General features: G+C 37.9%; 1 protein-coding gene across 1 annotated transcript in view; it reads left to right on the top strand.

The window, feature by feature from the left end:
- The window catches only part of LOC133531630 (actin-interacting protein 1), a 30,147-nt gene extending 14,116 nt beyond the window's left edge, over positions 1 to 16,031 (top strand). Inside the window, exons 7-13 of the mRNA XM_061869952.1 lie at positions 398 to 605; positions 1,120 to 1,248; positions 2,414 to 2,520; positions 7,191 to 7,293; positions 9,862 to 10,034; positions 12,304 to 12,454; positions 13,258 to 16,031. Coding sequence (XP_061725936.1) covers positions 398 to 605; positions 1,120 to 1,248; positions 2,414 to 2,520; positions 7,191 to 7,293; positions 9,862 to 10,034; positions 12,304 to 12,454; positions 13,258 to 13,367 — 981 coding nt within the window. The 3' untranslated portion in view covers positions 13,368 to 16,031. The remainder of the gene's footprint in view (positions 1 to 397; positions 606 to 1,119; positions 1,249 to 2,413; positions 2,521 to 7,190; positions 7,294 to 9,861; positions 10,035 to 12,303; positions 12,455 to 13,257) is intronic.
- Positions 16,032 to 17,642: the final 1,611 nt, after the last annotated feature.

The following is a 17,642-nucleotide window of genomic DNA, read 5'->3' as shown; positions in this document are numbered from 1 at the left end:
TGTTTACCTTTTTTTAAATACCTAAAGATACAGACTATAGGTAAAACCTATAAAATTGTTGAATGAGTCTTTAATCGGAAACTCGAGTTCTTTTGAGTTGCGCTTAAAAAAGACTCAATAAGGGACTCTTCTCGGGACTTAAAAGACTCAGAAGTTTTTAAGCTGTAAGTCTCTTAAAAACAAGTCGAGTTCTTCAATATAGACTCAAAAGACTCGAGTGCCTACCAACACTAATGCGACCGGTCTGAGTGTATGTTGTACAGAACCTTTTGTGTTAGATGCCACTCTGCCCGCCCCATCGAACTCTCCGCTAGAGGCTCAAGAGAACCTCAAGTAAACCTTTATTCAGTCCAAACAAATACAGACCTGTTATAGTGTAAGATTGAATTAATTACAGGTATCATGCCTCTGGCAAGGCAAGCACTTGATCACCGTCTCCCTGTCCGGAGACATCAGCTACCTCGACCCGGAGAACCCGGACAAGCCTCTCCGGGTCCTCACTGGCCATAATAAGCCTATCACCTGTCTGGCATTACATCCGGACAAGCACACTGTTTACACAGCTAGTCACGATGGATATGTCACCGCTTGGAATGTCGCTACTGGTAAGATAAGTTTCTAATATCCTGGTTAACAAAACACCAAACTGTAACTACTCACCTTGGCTATAACTAATATACTTGTTTAGTTTTTCACTTGCATAAGCACTCACGCACGCACGCAAGCCGCATTGGGCTAGCGTGGGGACTATAGCCCAAGCCCTCTTGCGCCTGAGAAGAGGCCCAGCAGTGGGACGTATATAGGCTAAATATTTTATTTATTTATTTATAAGCACACTTGTAATTGTGATGTTTATTTATATATTCAATTTCAATTGTAGATTGCAGACTGAATGCTTGAATGCATTCTCTACTAGTTAACCAATGTTACCATTGGTAAGGAAGGACTATTATGACCATTTTATCGAGTCATAAATCCAAATTAGAGAGTGTATGCACCTACACAGATGTATAGTCAGCAAAACTATTAGCTTAGAAGCCCTGCATACATTTATGTATATAAATTGATCAATTAATTTGCGACGAAAAATAAATAATCGATTGATGTCTCTAATTTCAGGTGAAGGTCAACACATCCAAGGTCAAGGGCACGGCAACCAGATCAACGGCATGCGCGCTGGCAAAGATGGTTCTCTACTCACCTGCGGCATTGACGACTCACTGCGCCGCGCCGTGCCTAAAGCTGAAGGTATGTCAAGGTTAAGGTCATCTACGTTTAACGTTACAACTCTGGTAAGGATTGCTCGTGTAGGATCAACGATTGGCTGCGCCGCGCCGTGCTTAAATAGAGCTGATGGTAAGTCGAGGTTTATGTCATCTAAGGTCAAGGTCACTACTAGATCAACTAACAACATGCACGAAGATGGATCGTGAAGGATAGACGACTTACTGCGCCGCGCTGTGCCAAGACATGACTACGTCTAGGTCATCTAGAGACAAGATTAATACTCAATGGTATAAACACCGGAAAGAACGCTTCGCTTCTCACCAGCGCCATGGACTACTGCAGTGGGGCGACACTCCTCCTTTCGGATTTTCTCGGCTTCGTTCGGCTCAGCATTGCTCCGAGCAACTATTAGAGTTGGCACAATTTGACATCCCTATACGTGCACGACCACAGATAAAATAATGACTTGAATTTTGAAAACCCTAAATGGCCGAAAGGGATAGTGTCATACATTAGAAAGGGACAGCATAATTCGTCCCTTGCAGCTCACTGTGAACGTGTGACTCGCTTAAAACTGAAGGTGTTATTCGATGATTATTTATCGTTCAAAATTATTGCTTAAAAGTCCATCCTACCCAGGTAAAGTGAAGAAACAACTTTAATTTTATCGTAATAACTTGTACTAATTCACTCTGTTTTGCATATTCCTTTGGGGGTCAAAAAAAAAACGTGTCATTCCGATGGACTGTATTAAAGTTAACGATTTGGGAACATTTTATTAAGGCTGTCATCACAACTTTTTTTAGAAAATGCGAACATGCCTATAAGCTTAAATTAAATAAATAAATAAAAATTATAGGACATTATTACACAATTTGACTAAGTCCCACAGTAAGCTCAATAAGGCTTGTGTTGAGGAGACAACGATATATATAATATATAAATATTTATAAATACTTAAATACATAGAAAACACCCATGGCTCAGGAACAAATATCCATGCTCATCACACGAATAAATGCCCTTACCAGGATTTGAACCCGGGACCATCAGCTTCGTAGGCAGGGTCACTACCCACTAGGCCAAACCGGTCGTCAATTATATCAATTAATTTAAGCTCAAAAGTACAGTATGATGTCCACAGGCATGTCGCATAACATTAACTCCCTTAAAACCGTGTTTCCAGGCGAAGTGCCGACGTACACGGACGCGGCCGTGACGCTGGGCGCGCAGCCGCGCGGCATGGACCACATCATCGACGATGATACTACCATCATCGCTACCGTCAAGGAGGTATGCCCGTTTTTGAGTACTTCTTATTTAGCTTTATTAACTGCTATTTAGCATGACCAAATGTTTTTCTGTACAATACAAACTGCACAGGAATCAATAGTTTCCAAGAACTATGCAGCTTTGATATGTCCAAATACAGATTATATACAGTGTGTGTCTTTCATAACGACATTGGTTTTAAGTAACGATAGTTTAAAGTGCTGTTAACAGTTTTATCAAAAGAATATAACGATTGCCTTTTATAGTTAAGAGTAATTAATTTAAAAAAAAATCTCGAGCAGCAATGTAATGCAAACATTTATTTGACGTTTCAGAGAGGAAGAGCTAGTTTCGTTTCCATTTAAATTCGATCAAAACATTAAGTAACTCGGAACTGTTGCCGACGTTAACTTATTTACTGAATTATTCACTACTAGAAAACACTGCAATTTAAAACATACGCGATTTTGACCACACTAGCACAACAAATTTACATCAACAAATCTTTCTGTGTCTTATTGTTAGCCACCACATTTATGAATCGCATTATTCACCGAGCTAGACTAATACCAAAAATCACTGCACATACATTTATTATCACTTCTTAGAAATCACATTACCTAGTTCAAACATGCTTATTAAATTTTTTAGGAATGTCTGTGTTGATCAACAAACTCGATGTTATCTTGACACTTCAACCCAATCAATGTGAAGTTATCAATCGGTACTTAAACGAAACAATTATCTGATTCCGCCTTCTTAGTTAACACAAAGTTACCTACTTACACCAATCTTTTGACTGCACTGGCTGGTATGACAGGATGCAGGTAGGTTGACGTAAAATATTTAGGTGACTTTTTTCATGAAATTGTCATGTCATAATTATCTTTCCAAAATGCCACGACCATCGCCTTATACCTCGCAAGAATTAGCGGATATGATTATAAAGTATGGCGAAGCTATGCAAGATGCTAGACTAGCGTTAACATTATATCGGGAGCAATTTCCAAATCGTCGAATTCCGCAAAACCCCAGAGTCATAGTCGGTGCATTGCAGCGTGTCCGGGAAGACATGCCCATTACTGGGAGAATCCAACCGTTGGCAAATGGACCCCGTCTTCATGTTCGTAATGAAGAAATTATACTGGAACATTTTGCTGAAAATCCAGAATGCAGTACAAGAAATGCCGGGCGACATTTTCAAATGAAGCACAAAACAGTTCACAGGATTCTCAAAAAAAACTTGCAGCTTCCTTACAAATTTTTGAAGGCACACGCAACATTGCCTAGGGATTTGCTGCCACGTTTAACATTTAGTCGCTGGCTATTAAACAAACACAATACCGACCACCAATTTACCTCAAGAGTAATATGGACTGATGAGAGTACTTTTACTCGGAACGGCGTGTGGAATCAGAGAAATACACACTATTGGGCAAGAGTAAATCCTCGTGTACTAAGAGAGACCGGTCATCAATACCGATGGGCTGTAAACGTCTGGGCAGCCATTCATGGTGACCGTATAATAGGTCCAGTATTTATCGACGGAAATCTCAATGGCGAAAAATTCCTGGAATTGCTTAGTGGTCCATTGACTAATTATTTCAATTCGTTACCAGAAGAAGCACGGGAGCTGACTTGGTTGCAAATGGACGGAGCTCCGGCACATTCAGCAGTTCGCGTGCGTAATCATTTGAACTTCATGTTTGGAAACCACTGGCTCGGTAGATTTGGGCCTCGACGTTGGCCGGCCCGTTCACCGGACCTCACGATGTTAGATTTTTTTTGGGGGGCCATAAAAAACGAAGTGTATTCGAAACCACAAATATCTGTTGAAGATCTTCGGAACAGAATAACTGACGCGTTTCAAAAACTTCAGCAGAACACTAATTTTGAAAGCGTACATCAGTCTCTCATACGCCGATGCAACACTTGCATCGAAATGCAAGGACGTCACATCGAACATCGTTATCTTCGACGAGTGAATCGCAGAGATTGATTTTATTTTTTGAATAAATAAAAACTTTTTAATCTTTTTTTATTTTTAATAGAACTTTGACCAAGAAACACTGCGTAGTTTCTCCTCAAGCAACTTTTGTGAGTGAGAAAGAGAGGAGAAACTTCGCAAAGTGTTTCGCGATAGCAGGGCGGTTAAGTCCTTTTTTTACGAACAAGGTCTCTTGTCATGATTTTTGACGGTCTTGTCAATCAAAAGTGTCACCGACATGTAAGATGTAGGTAATTGTGATAGGTGTCAGGATGTCACTAAGAGCGAAATTTCAATGAAATCACATGACAATTGTTAAGTTTAATTTATTACTGATACATTGCGTGCCCAATTAATTTGTATGAAAAATTTTATTTTTTATTTTTTAACTAAATATGCTAATTTCAGTTCATTAGGACTTATACTTTCAGCCCTTGAAATTAGTGTCGTTATGAAAGACACACACTGTATATAATAAATACAATGGGAGGAGTTCCGCTGATTCGCACTAAACGCATCCAGCTTTATCATGCGAACGGCTGAGGAGTGGAATTCACTTCCTGCAAATCTATTCCCTGTCCACTATAACTTGGATCTTTTTAAATCAAGGGTGAATAGACATCTTTAAGGTAAGCATGTTCCATCCTAGACTGCATCGGCACTTACCATCAGGTGAGATTGTGGTCAAATGCTTACCTTTTCCTAATAAAAAAAAAGTTGTAGACTAGGATTTTATGAAAAAAAAAGTATAGTACATTTTTTAACATTATTATAATGTTGTGTTTACCCAGGTATTGGCTGTTTTATTTATAAATGTTATGTGTTTTTCATGTCACTATAAGATGTCACTTAAAATGTTGTATCCTGGCGGGGTCGCCATGTGACTCATGTGAGGTTAGACGTTAAAGGAAACAAATAGGTTCGAGTACGTATAATGCGTTAATTTTTTTTATACTACGTCGGTGGCAAACAAGCATACGGCCCGCCTGATGGTAAGCAGTCTCCGTAGCCTAAGTACGCCTGCAACTCCAGAGGAGTTACATGCGCGTTGCCGACCCTAAACCTGCCCCCCCTCGTTGAGCTCTGGCAACCTTACTCACCGGCAAGAACGGCAGGAAATATCACGTACATCCTTAAATACTATAGTCCCCTATGCGCGTGTGTTTGTGGGTAAGGTGTAGTACACACACACTACAGCACCCTTGAAGTCTCTACCAATTGTAAGTTTCTGTTTGGCCCAATGGTTGACTGATAGAGAATGCCTTAAGGCATTAAGTCCGCCATTTGTACTTTTTTTGTATTGTGCAATAAAGGTTAAATAAATAAATAATAAGTCTACTTACAAAAAACATTGAATTTTTGAAGTATTGGCGGCTAAAAAATAATAAAACATTTATCCCCTTATTCATAACGTCTACTAAAGTTGATAAGCTGCTAATAATAGTTTGTCCCATTCCATCATACCAATACGTCGGAAAGGGACAAACGATTATTCACGGCTTGTCAACTTTAGTAGACGTTTATGAATAAGGGGGTTAATCATTGCGCGTCATCGTTGACACGAACTATAGTAGTAATTATAAAAAAAAAAATCGCCGGGTCTGTCTGTCTGTATGTTTGCGGTAAACGCGAAACTACTAAACGTATTTTCATGCGGGGTTCATCTACCAGTAGAGTGATTCTTGGGGAAGGTTTACGAGTATAATTTGTTAGTTTTGTTTACCCGTGCGAAGTCGGAGCGTGTGGTTATTTAATAACAGAACGGAGTTACGTGGGTTAAAATTCTTTGACCACTCTGTCACGCTGGTATTTTTGTTGTCTATCAATACAAAAGTGCTATATATGTCTGTCTAACTGTAGATTATATTTAACATAAGAAATATTTAAACTAAATTTCTTCTCATACAAAAAGCTTCACTCCGTAACATTGTTTAAGGTCAAAAAACAAGACAATGTAAATAATTTTTCACCGCACCAACTGGTAAAGGTCCTCTTGATTGTTCAAAAACTAATGAGAAAGTTGCATTTTATCCACATGTGGGGCAAAGTAATCAGATGCAAATTTTGAGTCGTTTTCTTATGTTAGCTGGTAGAATTGACATTCAAATAATGATTTTGGATGATAAATATTTAATTACGTTCATTTGGATTTGATTTGTTTTTTTTTGCTATGTCATAGTTGGTGTGGTGAAAGATATTGTGTTTCACTCGGAGGCAAAGTTTGTTTCCTCGCCTCGTGCCTTGAAACCCTCGCAACGCTCAAGATTCCACTTCTCGAACCTCAATTTTGGAATCTTTCGCTTGCTCGGGTATCAATATTAGCACGAGCGGTTAAATAACAACTTTGCCTCCTTGTAAAACAAATAACTATTGACCCACGTATCCAAAGGGTGCAAATGAGTTCACGAGTTTTTCTTTAGAAAAATAGAAGTTATAATTTAAAAGTGTGTTAATAGTACATTACGATACAAGTGCGAAAAATAGGAAATTCGAAACGAGTGGCGATAAATTAAAACACAACCGAAGTGAGTGTTTTAAATCGACACGAGATGCGAATTACTTATTCGCACATGTACCGTACGTTTTACAGTACATATGACCCTTTAAATTTTCGACATAGTTACATAATGTGCTAATTTACGCACTAGTGCGGAAAAGTAGCACCATATGTACTGTAAAATGCGTTAAAAGTGAACATTTCCAGCTGTGCGTGGTGATCGGCGGCAGCAAGCAGTCGGCGATCCCTCTCAGCTTCGAGCCCACGTGCGTCGCCATCGACCCCAAGAGCCGCCACGTGGCTGTGGGAGGTAAACTTTCATCCTCTAGCTTGCATGTTCAACTAAGCCGTAAAATACTGTTGATCGCCATCCCAACTAGTGCCTAAACGTGTCTGTTTCTTTCGGTAGTTAAATAAATGTAAATAATGTTTTTTTTTACATTTTTGGGTACTTGAAAAATTGACCAGTTAACCAACCAAATAGAAAACTGCCTGGATCTGGTTTTAACCTTTCATTTGTCACGTCGAACGACCACCAAAACAATCGTGGTATATGGTAAGATTTGAAAGACAATTTGAAAATTTTGAAATAGATGTGGATTGTCAAAGTAAATTTTGTAGCCGCAGTAAATTTACTTTCATCTTTCGACATATGATTAAATAATATAAATAAATATTATAGTACATTATTACACAAATTGACTAAGTCCCACACGCCATTCCAAAGAGAATTTGAAATAGAGGCGGATTGCCAAAGAAAACAGTATCAGTGAAAGAATAAGGCGCAATGTCAAATGGCGTTCTAAAAGTTTTAATCATGTCGAAAGATGGCAGTAAATTTATTGTGGCTACAGTTTTCTTTGGCAATCCGCCTCTATATCAAATTCTCTTTGGTAATGCTAAGGCACTCCACGGGTTAATCGTCTAATCTTTTCATCTACAGATGGTTAAGCATTTCGTATCCTTTTAAGTTCTTTATTAGGCCGAAGATATACCGAATAATTCGAAAACTTGATTAATCAAATCATTCCGAGATAATCTTATTAGCAAAATAAAACGAATATAACAACGTCATTGTTACGTTGAGTAAATAATATATCGCAGTAAAGCTTCTGTAAGTTTTGACACATCGAATTAGATAAAATTAATTGACTTGAGGAATATTCTTGCAAAATACCTTATTGTGGTTTGTTTATATTTTCTTAAATACCTAAAAAAATACAGATAGTTGTAGAGATCTCTGATAATAGTTATTTACAGTACATATGGTGCTACCTTACCGCACTAGTGCGAAAATTAGCATATTACGTTACTGTGTCGAACATTTAAAGGGCCATATGTACGTATCGATTTAAAACACTCCCCGACACGAGTTGCGAATTACCTATTCGCACGTGTATCGTACAACGTTTTACAATACAAACCAAAACAAACGACAAACAAATTTCAAACCTTTTGTTATTCCTCTGTATCATGTAAATGAGTAATATGTAATTTAATTTATTATTAAATTGTGTGCATTTATATTTTAAATATGGAATATTGTTCTTTTTGTAATATTTTTATCTTTTTTTTTTAATACTACGTCGGTGGCAAATAAGCATACGGCCTGCCTGATGGTAAGCAGTCTCCGTAGCTTATGTACACCTGCAACTCCAGAGGAGTTACATGCGCGTTGCCGACCCTAACCCCACCCCCCTCGCTGAGCTCTGGCAACCTTACTCACCGGCAGGAACACAACACTATGAGTAGGGTCTAGTGTTATTTGGCTGCGGTTTTCTGTAAGGTGGAGGTACTTCCCCAGTTGGGCTCTGCTCTAGATCTGGAATGACATCTGCTGTGCTGCGCCCTACCGCACAAGGCGAGATGACATTCACATTGCCCATACCTCTCTTTTGGACGTAGTTTAAGGACATACCCGGGTCCAAAAACTCTTCATTCGACATTTTCATGACACATCCAGATTAATGTTAACCCTTTTCCAGGCATAGTACGATTCATCGACCACATACGCGCCATTAGAATTTCAACTTTAGCATTCCGATTTAAGGTTCAAATTAGATTACACTTTCAGGAAATGTAACTTGTCTTCAAATGAATCATCAAAGCTCGATTATTATATATTATTCTATGTTTTTGTTACCAATGCTGTGTATATTTATTGTGTTAAGTATATTTTTTTGGATATTGGTAGCATCTAGTTTTTTTTTTAGTTCTAGTTCTAGGTTTAGTTCTAGTCTTATAATTAGTTTTAGTTTTACCAGGCTTCACTGAAAACCAGCGTCCCGTAGTGTGTCGTAAGACTAACTTCGGGACATCAAGCTGAGTGAAGACCTTTTAGCGCAATTTTCTATGTGAGTACAATTAAATATTAATCTAAATTTTTTAACTTTTTGTGCTAATAAATATTTCTTATTCTTATTCTTATTATTCTTATTAATTGGAATATATTTGGATTTTTTGGGAAAACCTTGTAGATTGGTGCGGCCTGGAAAACGGTTAAGTTGGCTTATATATTAAATTGTTTAACGTATATTTCTTTGCACATGACGATCCTTATTGGGAGACACAATTCATTTTATTATTTATAATGTAATGTTTTGACGATCATGATGAGAAGATAAACCCCTTCGGCCGCGTACGCAACCAGAGCTTCGTAGACCAGATGCGATCGAAAACTATTTCTGCCTTGTACGAAACCGGTTGCGATCAAAAACTAATTCCGTCTTACTAGTTATCAGTTACGATCGAACAATTTTCTTTGTTGTTGTTAGGGAGATAAACATACTTTTGACGAATGTAGCAAATTTATAGTGTAATTTTCATCGTGAAATAAAGAAATCTAAATCTAAAAAGCTTTTTTTTTTCAAATTCCCAGGAGCGGACAACAAAGTCCGCCTATTTACTCTGGACGTGCGCACTTTGACCCCGGGAGTAATCCTGGAGCACCTCGGGCCCGTGACCGACGTCCGCTTTAGCCCCGACTCGGCCTATCTAGTCGCCAGCGACGCCAATAGAAAAGTTATCCTGTACAGCACTGAGGAATACAAGGTAAATTTACTATTTTGTAAATATAAACGAGGTATAATTTATTTGTTAGTGCCAATGTTTGATATGTCACCGTATTTAAGAATTATTCTGTTTAAAATTTAGTTTTTTCTTCGCAAGTGTGATGAAAAATATTGTGTGTGACTCCGGGGGTAAGAATATTGCAAACTCGGAACTGCACGATTGGCTCGGATTCGTGTGCGTGACACCGCTGTACTGGCTCCATTCTTATTGTCCGTAAGGCCCGTCCTTAGATTTATATGTCAATGGTTAGCGCGCTATTTTTTAGTTAAAAGGGTTAAATAGAGATTTTGAATAATATGGGGTACCTTGAGACACTTTGGTATACACAGTTTGATAACATTGACCTTCGGTACTTATTCAAGTTAGATAGAATAAATATTTCATCACACTTGCTCGAAAAAGATCTTATTTTATGCAGGTGCGCTGAAGGACAAAGGCCTATTTTGTTCTCGCGGGAGTTATGGATTGTGTAAAAAAAAAGCTATAACTCCCTAGGGAGTTATAGGTTTTTTTCTTTAATTATGTCACTTATTCATACAAACCAAGTAGCATAAATGAGTTTTGCTTTTAAAATACTGACGTTTATAAATAAATAAATTTAACAACCGTTTAAAATATTTTTACATAATTTTCAATCGTGTCTGAATGTCGAATGGGTCTGTGCCTTCCATGCCTCACCTGCCAAGAAATTACAAAATGGCGGACGAATGTTTGATATGTCACCGTATTTAAGAATTATAAAATAAAATAAAAATAAATATTATAGGACATTATTACACAAAAAAAAAAATCTGCTTAAAATTTAGTTTTTCCTTCGCAAGTGTGATGAAAAACATTGTGCGTAACTCCGGGGGTAAGAATATTGCAAACTCGGGTCTTTACCTACCTCGTATCCGAATTTTCACTTACCCCCCTCGTTGCACAATGTACTATTGTAGGACATTATTACACAAATTGACTAAGTCCCATGGTAAATAAAGCTTGTGTTGTGGGCACTTAGACAACGATATATATAATATATAATATTTAATAAATAGGTACTTAAATACATAGGGAACATCAATGAATCAGAAATAAATATCTGTGCCCATCACACAAATAAATGCCTTTACCACAATTTGAACTCGGGACCATCGGCTTCATTCACAACCCACTAGGCCAGACCGGTGGTCGATTAGTATTAAATTTAACGCATTCACTGCCAGCAACCCGCCAGGCGGGCGCTCAGTCCGTAGTCGCTTTTCGCTACATACGCATTTTCCCATGTTATCGGCTACGCTCGTAGCGCGTAGCACGCGCTGGCACTGAATGTGTTAACTAAAATCACGTCACAAAACATTTGCACCAAATCTGGCCCATGAGGTCCCATTAGTTACGCAGCGTTTACCTTTAGCTTTGTGTCTGATTATGAAATGATTCGGACGAGGTGGACGTGAAACTTTTTCATTTTAAAGTATGGTTTACTTTAGAGTCTACCAGAGATGTGACTTATTTGAAATACTTGTATTTAAAATGCAAATACAAAATGCTTAATACCTATTTTGTATTTAAATACCTTTTAAAGAAAACTATTTTGTATTTTATATCAAATAGTTTTTGGGACCTATTTTCTATTTTCAAAATACAAAATAATTTTTATTAGGTAAAGTAAGTAGGAGTTACAGTCTCTTCTGACGTTACAATCCTTGCAACTCTCTCATTCTTTTATGGCGACCGGTCTGGCCTAGTGGGTAGTGACCCTGCCTATGAAGCCGATGGTCCCGGGTTCAAATCCTGGTAAGGGCATTAATTTGTGTGATGAACACAGATATTTGTTCCTGAATAATGGGTGTTTTCTATGTTTTTTTTTAGTTTATTTATTCACTATGAATTTTTTGAAACAGTGTTTAACACAATAAGCCACTATTGAAAACCTCTAGGGTTACACACACTATTTTTAAAGAATAAAGAAAGCCTTTCCAACTTGTAAATTCCGAGCAATACCTACTAAATTTTTAATTCAGACTAGGTATTCACTATTTAAGAGTACCTTTTATCGCAAAGTATTTGTATTTTAAAAAAGCATTTTGAAAATACCTATTTTGTATTTAGTATTTGAAATACAAATTTGAAAACTATTTTGTATTTTGCATTTGAAATAGTACAAGGAAGTATTTTATATTTTGTATTTAAATACTTTTTATAAACTATTTTTCACATCTCTGGAGTCTACCATACTTATACTTAATATGCATTTGATGTCGGTCAGCCGGCGCACAACAAGGAGTGGGGCTTCCACACGGCGCGCGTCAACTGCGTCGCCTTCAGCCCGGACTCCCGGCGCGTCGCGTCCGGCGCGCTCGACACCAACATCATCGTCTGGAGCGTTGACAACCCTGGAAAACACATCATCATCAAAAGTAAGTACTTACCAACCCCCCCCCCCCCCTTTTTTTTTTGACGGAGTGGGAATGCATTTATGCACGGTGTGTGGGACTTGCCGCTACCTTCATACTAGTACGCGCCCCGGCCGCCGGGGCCCGGCGGGGTGGTCAACGACACCTCCTCGTAACTCATGAGGCCCTGGTACTTGCTCTGCGCTAAATTCAATTCTTAGACAGTTTTTTTATCAATTTTATCCACCGTAGCCTATGGAGACTAACAAGCAATGGTAAGCGGTTTTCGTAGTCTATGGATGTTGCTATATTAAGGGTGTCACATGTGCGTTTATGACTTATGAAGCAATTGTTTCTACTATACAACCTAAAATAAATAATTAATTTGAGCTATCGTTTTGTTTTGTCATCTTGACCGCGGCGAGCTGGGATTGGTCCATTTCATTATTAGTTGAGTAAACCGTTTCGAAATAAATATTATACATGAAAAGTACCCAATTACACTTTGGTATACGAAATCTTAATTCAACCATTACAGTCGATGAGTAGAAAATAGTACATTACGATACAAGTGCGAAAAATAGGAAATTCGAAACGAGTGGCGATAAATTAAAACACGACCGAAGGGAGTGTTTTAAATCGACACGAGTTGCGAATTACCTATTCGCACATGTATCGTACAACGTTTTACAGTACATATGGCCCTTTAAATGTTCGACACAGTAACGTAATATGCTACTTTTCGCACTAGTGCTATAAAGTAGCCCCATATGTACTGTAAATAATGTTATGTTCAAAATGAATAATTATAACACGCCATTTTACAGATGCACACCCGCAGAGCCAGATCACCGGCGTGGCGTGGCTGGACGACGAGACCCTCGTGTCCGCGGGGCAGGACGCTAATACACGTGTGTGGACCGTGCCCAGGGCGTAGACACACACACACACACACACACGGCCACAGGCAACGGGTGTTGTAGGGAGCGTGCGTGTTGGCCACCTTTGGGGTCTAAATCGAAAGCCTAAACCAAGTCTAAAACAATTCGTCTTGCAATGTCGGACCTTTTTCTTTTGCATTATCATTACGGAAATTTTAAGCGTCCAGGAGGATCGAACGCACTACCTTGGCTATTTTGTGCATTTAAATTATTGCACAAATCGACCTCGCCCCATAGTAAGCTCAATAAGGCTTGTGATGTGAGTACTAGACGATGATATATATATTATAGATATTGATACATAACTCAGAACAAATATTTGTGATGAACACAAATAAATACTCTTACCAGGATTTGAACCCTGGACATCCAGCTTCCTAGGCAGCGACACTACCGATTTGGCTGGAAAGGAGTCTTTAAAGGGTCAAACTTGATTTTGACAATTCATGTCAATAAGCAAGTACCATGCCAATAAGCAAGTACCATGCCAATAAGCAAGTACTATGCCAATAAGTAAGTACCATGCCAATAAGCAAGTACCATGCCAATAAGCAAGTACTATGCCAATAAGCAAGTACCATGCCAATAAGCAAGTACTATGCCAATAAGCAAGTACCATGCCAATAAGCCAGTACCATGCCAATAAGCAAGTACCATGCCAATAAGCCAGTACTATGCCAATAAGCAAGTATAGTCCCTGCAAAATTATGTTTCGAATAAATCGTCTCATAAATATGGTACTCATCATCATCATTCATATCAGCCTTTTATCGCCCACTGCTGAGCATAGGCCTCTCTTCTAGTACGCCACTTATCCCGGTCCCGAGCCAATCTCATCCAGAAGTGACCCGTGGGTGGACGACATTCGGAAGACTGCGGGTCACTTCTAGAGTATGGTACTACGCTCTTATTACACTGGAATAAGATGCTATGGGACATATTTTTCAATAAGATGTGTACACCCATATTTTTACACTTGGCTGCACCATGCCAATAAGCAAGGAATTAACTGCCCCTTACAATTTACGATCCCTTGTGTGTAGGATTTACAATTTTGACCTAAATCGGTGTTCATCAGTTTACGCAAACTCCCTATACATATCCGGATGTCAATATGCGTAAAAATTTAACTAGGGGTCATCCCTGGGGAGACCAGCCCTAAATATCCAAATAATTATTGAATATAACTAGAAAGTTCCATTAGCACTTCCAATTTTTTACCGAAAATAAAATATTTTACAGTACATATGGGGCTACTTTATAGCACTAGTGCGAAAAGTAGCATATTACGTTACTGTGTCGAACATTTAAAGGGCCATATGTACTGTAAAACGTTGTACGATACATGTGCGAATAGGTAATTCGCAACTCGTGTCGATTTTAAACACTCCCTTCGGTCGTGTTTTAATTTATCGCCACTCGTTTCGAATTTCCTATTTTTCGCACTTGTATCGTAATGTACTATTTTAACCTTTTGAACGCTTTATGTCATAAACAAAATCGTCACTGACACGCCTAGGTCTCGGGCGCAAGCGAGCGAATGTAAACCTTAATTGAACGTGTAAAGATTACTTTGACAACTATAGTCGTCCCTGGCGCTGTGGGCACGACTAGTAACGACGACTTAACGTGTTCTTGGCGTTCAAAAGGTAAAAAAAAGGCGACATGTCTCCCCAAAACAACGATATTTATACCCCAGCAGATTTTCTAAGTATAATTTAAATAACATATTTATTTTGCTTACTTTAAGTTCTAAACTTAATCAGATGCTCAGTTTTATTACATAATTTATTTTTACTAACTGCGCGTATTTAATTCAAATGGGACTGACTGTTTATAATTTTGATCTCAATGAATGAAAACTGAAGGATGTAAATGTAACTGCATTTTATCCATGACCATATTAGGAGGGCTAAGACGATCGGCTCTTTATCATTTGTCACGTTCTAACAAGTATATAAGCGCGAAAGTGACGGGCATAATGGCAAGTGATAAAAATGTAACCATGTTACTGCTGATTACTGTCGTACTGGTATTGTAATCTACATACATTGGTCTAACACTATTAATTAAAACATTCAAGGCAAATTAAGATTTCCGATTGGTTTACTGAGACGCCATTTTGATAATAATGTCTTCTTATTGGCCAGGCTCTAAGCGACTTGCCGCGCCGCGCAAAACAGCCGTTAACATTCGAAAATTCATCCAAATATATACCGTATTCTCAAGCAATAAATTTCAAATTCGAACTGGTTTTCAAATGTCACACGTTTGTTATGCGTAGTAAGGCAATCTACACAACCAATTTCATATCTAGTCAAAATTACTTAAAAAGCGTTTTTATTCCTTGTTTCTGTCTGTTGTTATTATTTTTAACAAAACTGCAAGCATTTTTAAAGAACTGCTCTAAGCATGTAAGTCAGTCCCGTATTATATATATATATATCCTAGAGATTTAGATCTAAGAGATCGCCAACTGCTACTAACTAGTGTGACTGCATTTATACCAGTTTTCCTATGAATTGTGAACAAATTTGTGTCTAAACAGTATTTTTATACTAATTTCTAAAATATTTTTCTCGATTTTTTACGTGATTTCTACTGAACTAAAATGAAGTATGTATGTAACTAGGATAAGTAATAAATTGTATACACTTGTATGTGCTTTGTTTTATTTATTTCTACGATTTTACGTGCGCTGTTCCCTACAAGTGCATTTTATTCAGGATAAAATAGAAATAGTTTATTCGTAAGAACAAACACGAAATAGAAAATTATAGAAGACAGAGAGACATAAAAAGGAGAAAATATATCAGGGCTGATATGGTCTCATCTCAGCATGTTGCTGGCGACTTCCAGCGCTGATCTTCCGATGAGACCATCCGGTGAATCGATAAGTAAAAAATGTTTTTGATACTTATAAAATTAAAACTTTTATCGTTGGTTAATTTCGGTGATAAGGATGGTAGGTATTTTTTCAGGTTTTCCTCAATAAATAGAGTCGCAACATAAGGGTTCCCTTTGTACCTTTTTGGTAAGGAACCCTAAAAATTAAGCTACAAGAATACCTACATTCTGCATGTGTCATAAATTGTTACTCTTAATAGAGTATTGATAGATTGACATAATTATGCAATTAGGTATTCTATTTTTTTTTAATGTCGTCAATTATAAAGTTATACAAAGTCGGAAAATATGCCAACAGATTATGTCTATGCCTAACGCGTCCCACGTGCCAATTCTAAATTCAGAAACATTGCCTCATCCAGATTAGCGAGATCGCACTACCACCAATTAATATAAAAGACAATGATGTAATGAATTAAAAATAAATTACAATTGTGGATGGTTGTATTGTTGTGTCGATTAGCTCACTGGATGTCAATCCATGTTCGATCCAATGAGCATTATATGTTCTACTAACATTAACGTTTATTTTTATAGTTTTATTATCCTTTGTTACCTACTAATATAGTTTTAAAGACATAAATATCGATACCTGGTGTCTGAAATAAATATTTTTCATATATATCGGTCCAAACTTATCATGGCCGTACATTACGCCTCAGATTACAGCGCCATACGGCAGCTATGCGAACTAATCTAAAATGACAAACAAGACAGGTCGATTTCATGAAGACAAACGTAGAACGTAGTGATTATATGCTCTTTGGACAAATGCAATACTTTATCGTATTTTAGGTACATTTTGTACAGCCAGCTGCAAGAATATGTATCGAGAGAATCGTCTCATGAATATGGTATATGTTGTCCTAAAGCACCCCAGAGGTGCAAAGAGCCTTCACAAGCTCGCGCCACGCCTTCCTATCTTCAGCTCGTCTTCTGGCCTCGCTCCAGCTCAACCCGACCGCTCGTAACTCTTTTAGACAAACCGTCGTCGTTCGTCGTTCGTCGTCGTCGTCCGTCGTTCGTAAATATGGTATATACTACGGTCTTATTACACTGGAATAAGATGCTATGGGACATATTTTTGAGTAAGATGTGTACACCCATATTTTTACACTTGACTGTACCATGATTAGTCATCTCCGAATACCTACAGGAATTTTAACCATACAAATAGAATGATAATTTTTTTAAATAATATTTTCGGAAAAGTAACTTCTTCAAATAGATCATCAAAGCTGGATCAGTTGCAATATAGTTGGATTTTTTGGATAACTTGACGCTGGTCTTAAAAGTGGAAACCCTACAAAAACGCCATAAATCTTTATAAATAAATAATTGGTACTTACACCTTTCTTACTATT

This window comes from Cydia pomonella, chromosome 2 (genome assembly GCF_033807575.1).
Source record: "Cydia pomonella isolate Wapato2018A chromosome 2, ilCydPomo1, whole genome shotgun sequence".
NCBI classification, from domain to species: Eukaryota; Metazoa; Arthropoda; class Insecta; order Lepidoptera; family Tortricidae; genus Cydia; species Cydia pomonella.
This window is presented reverse-complemented; position numbering and strand designations above follow the sequence as displayed.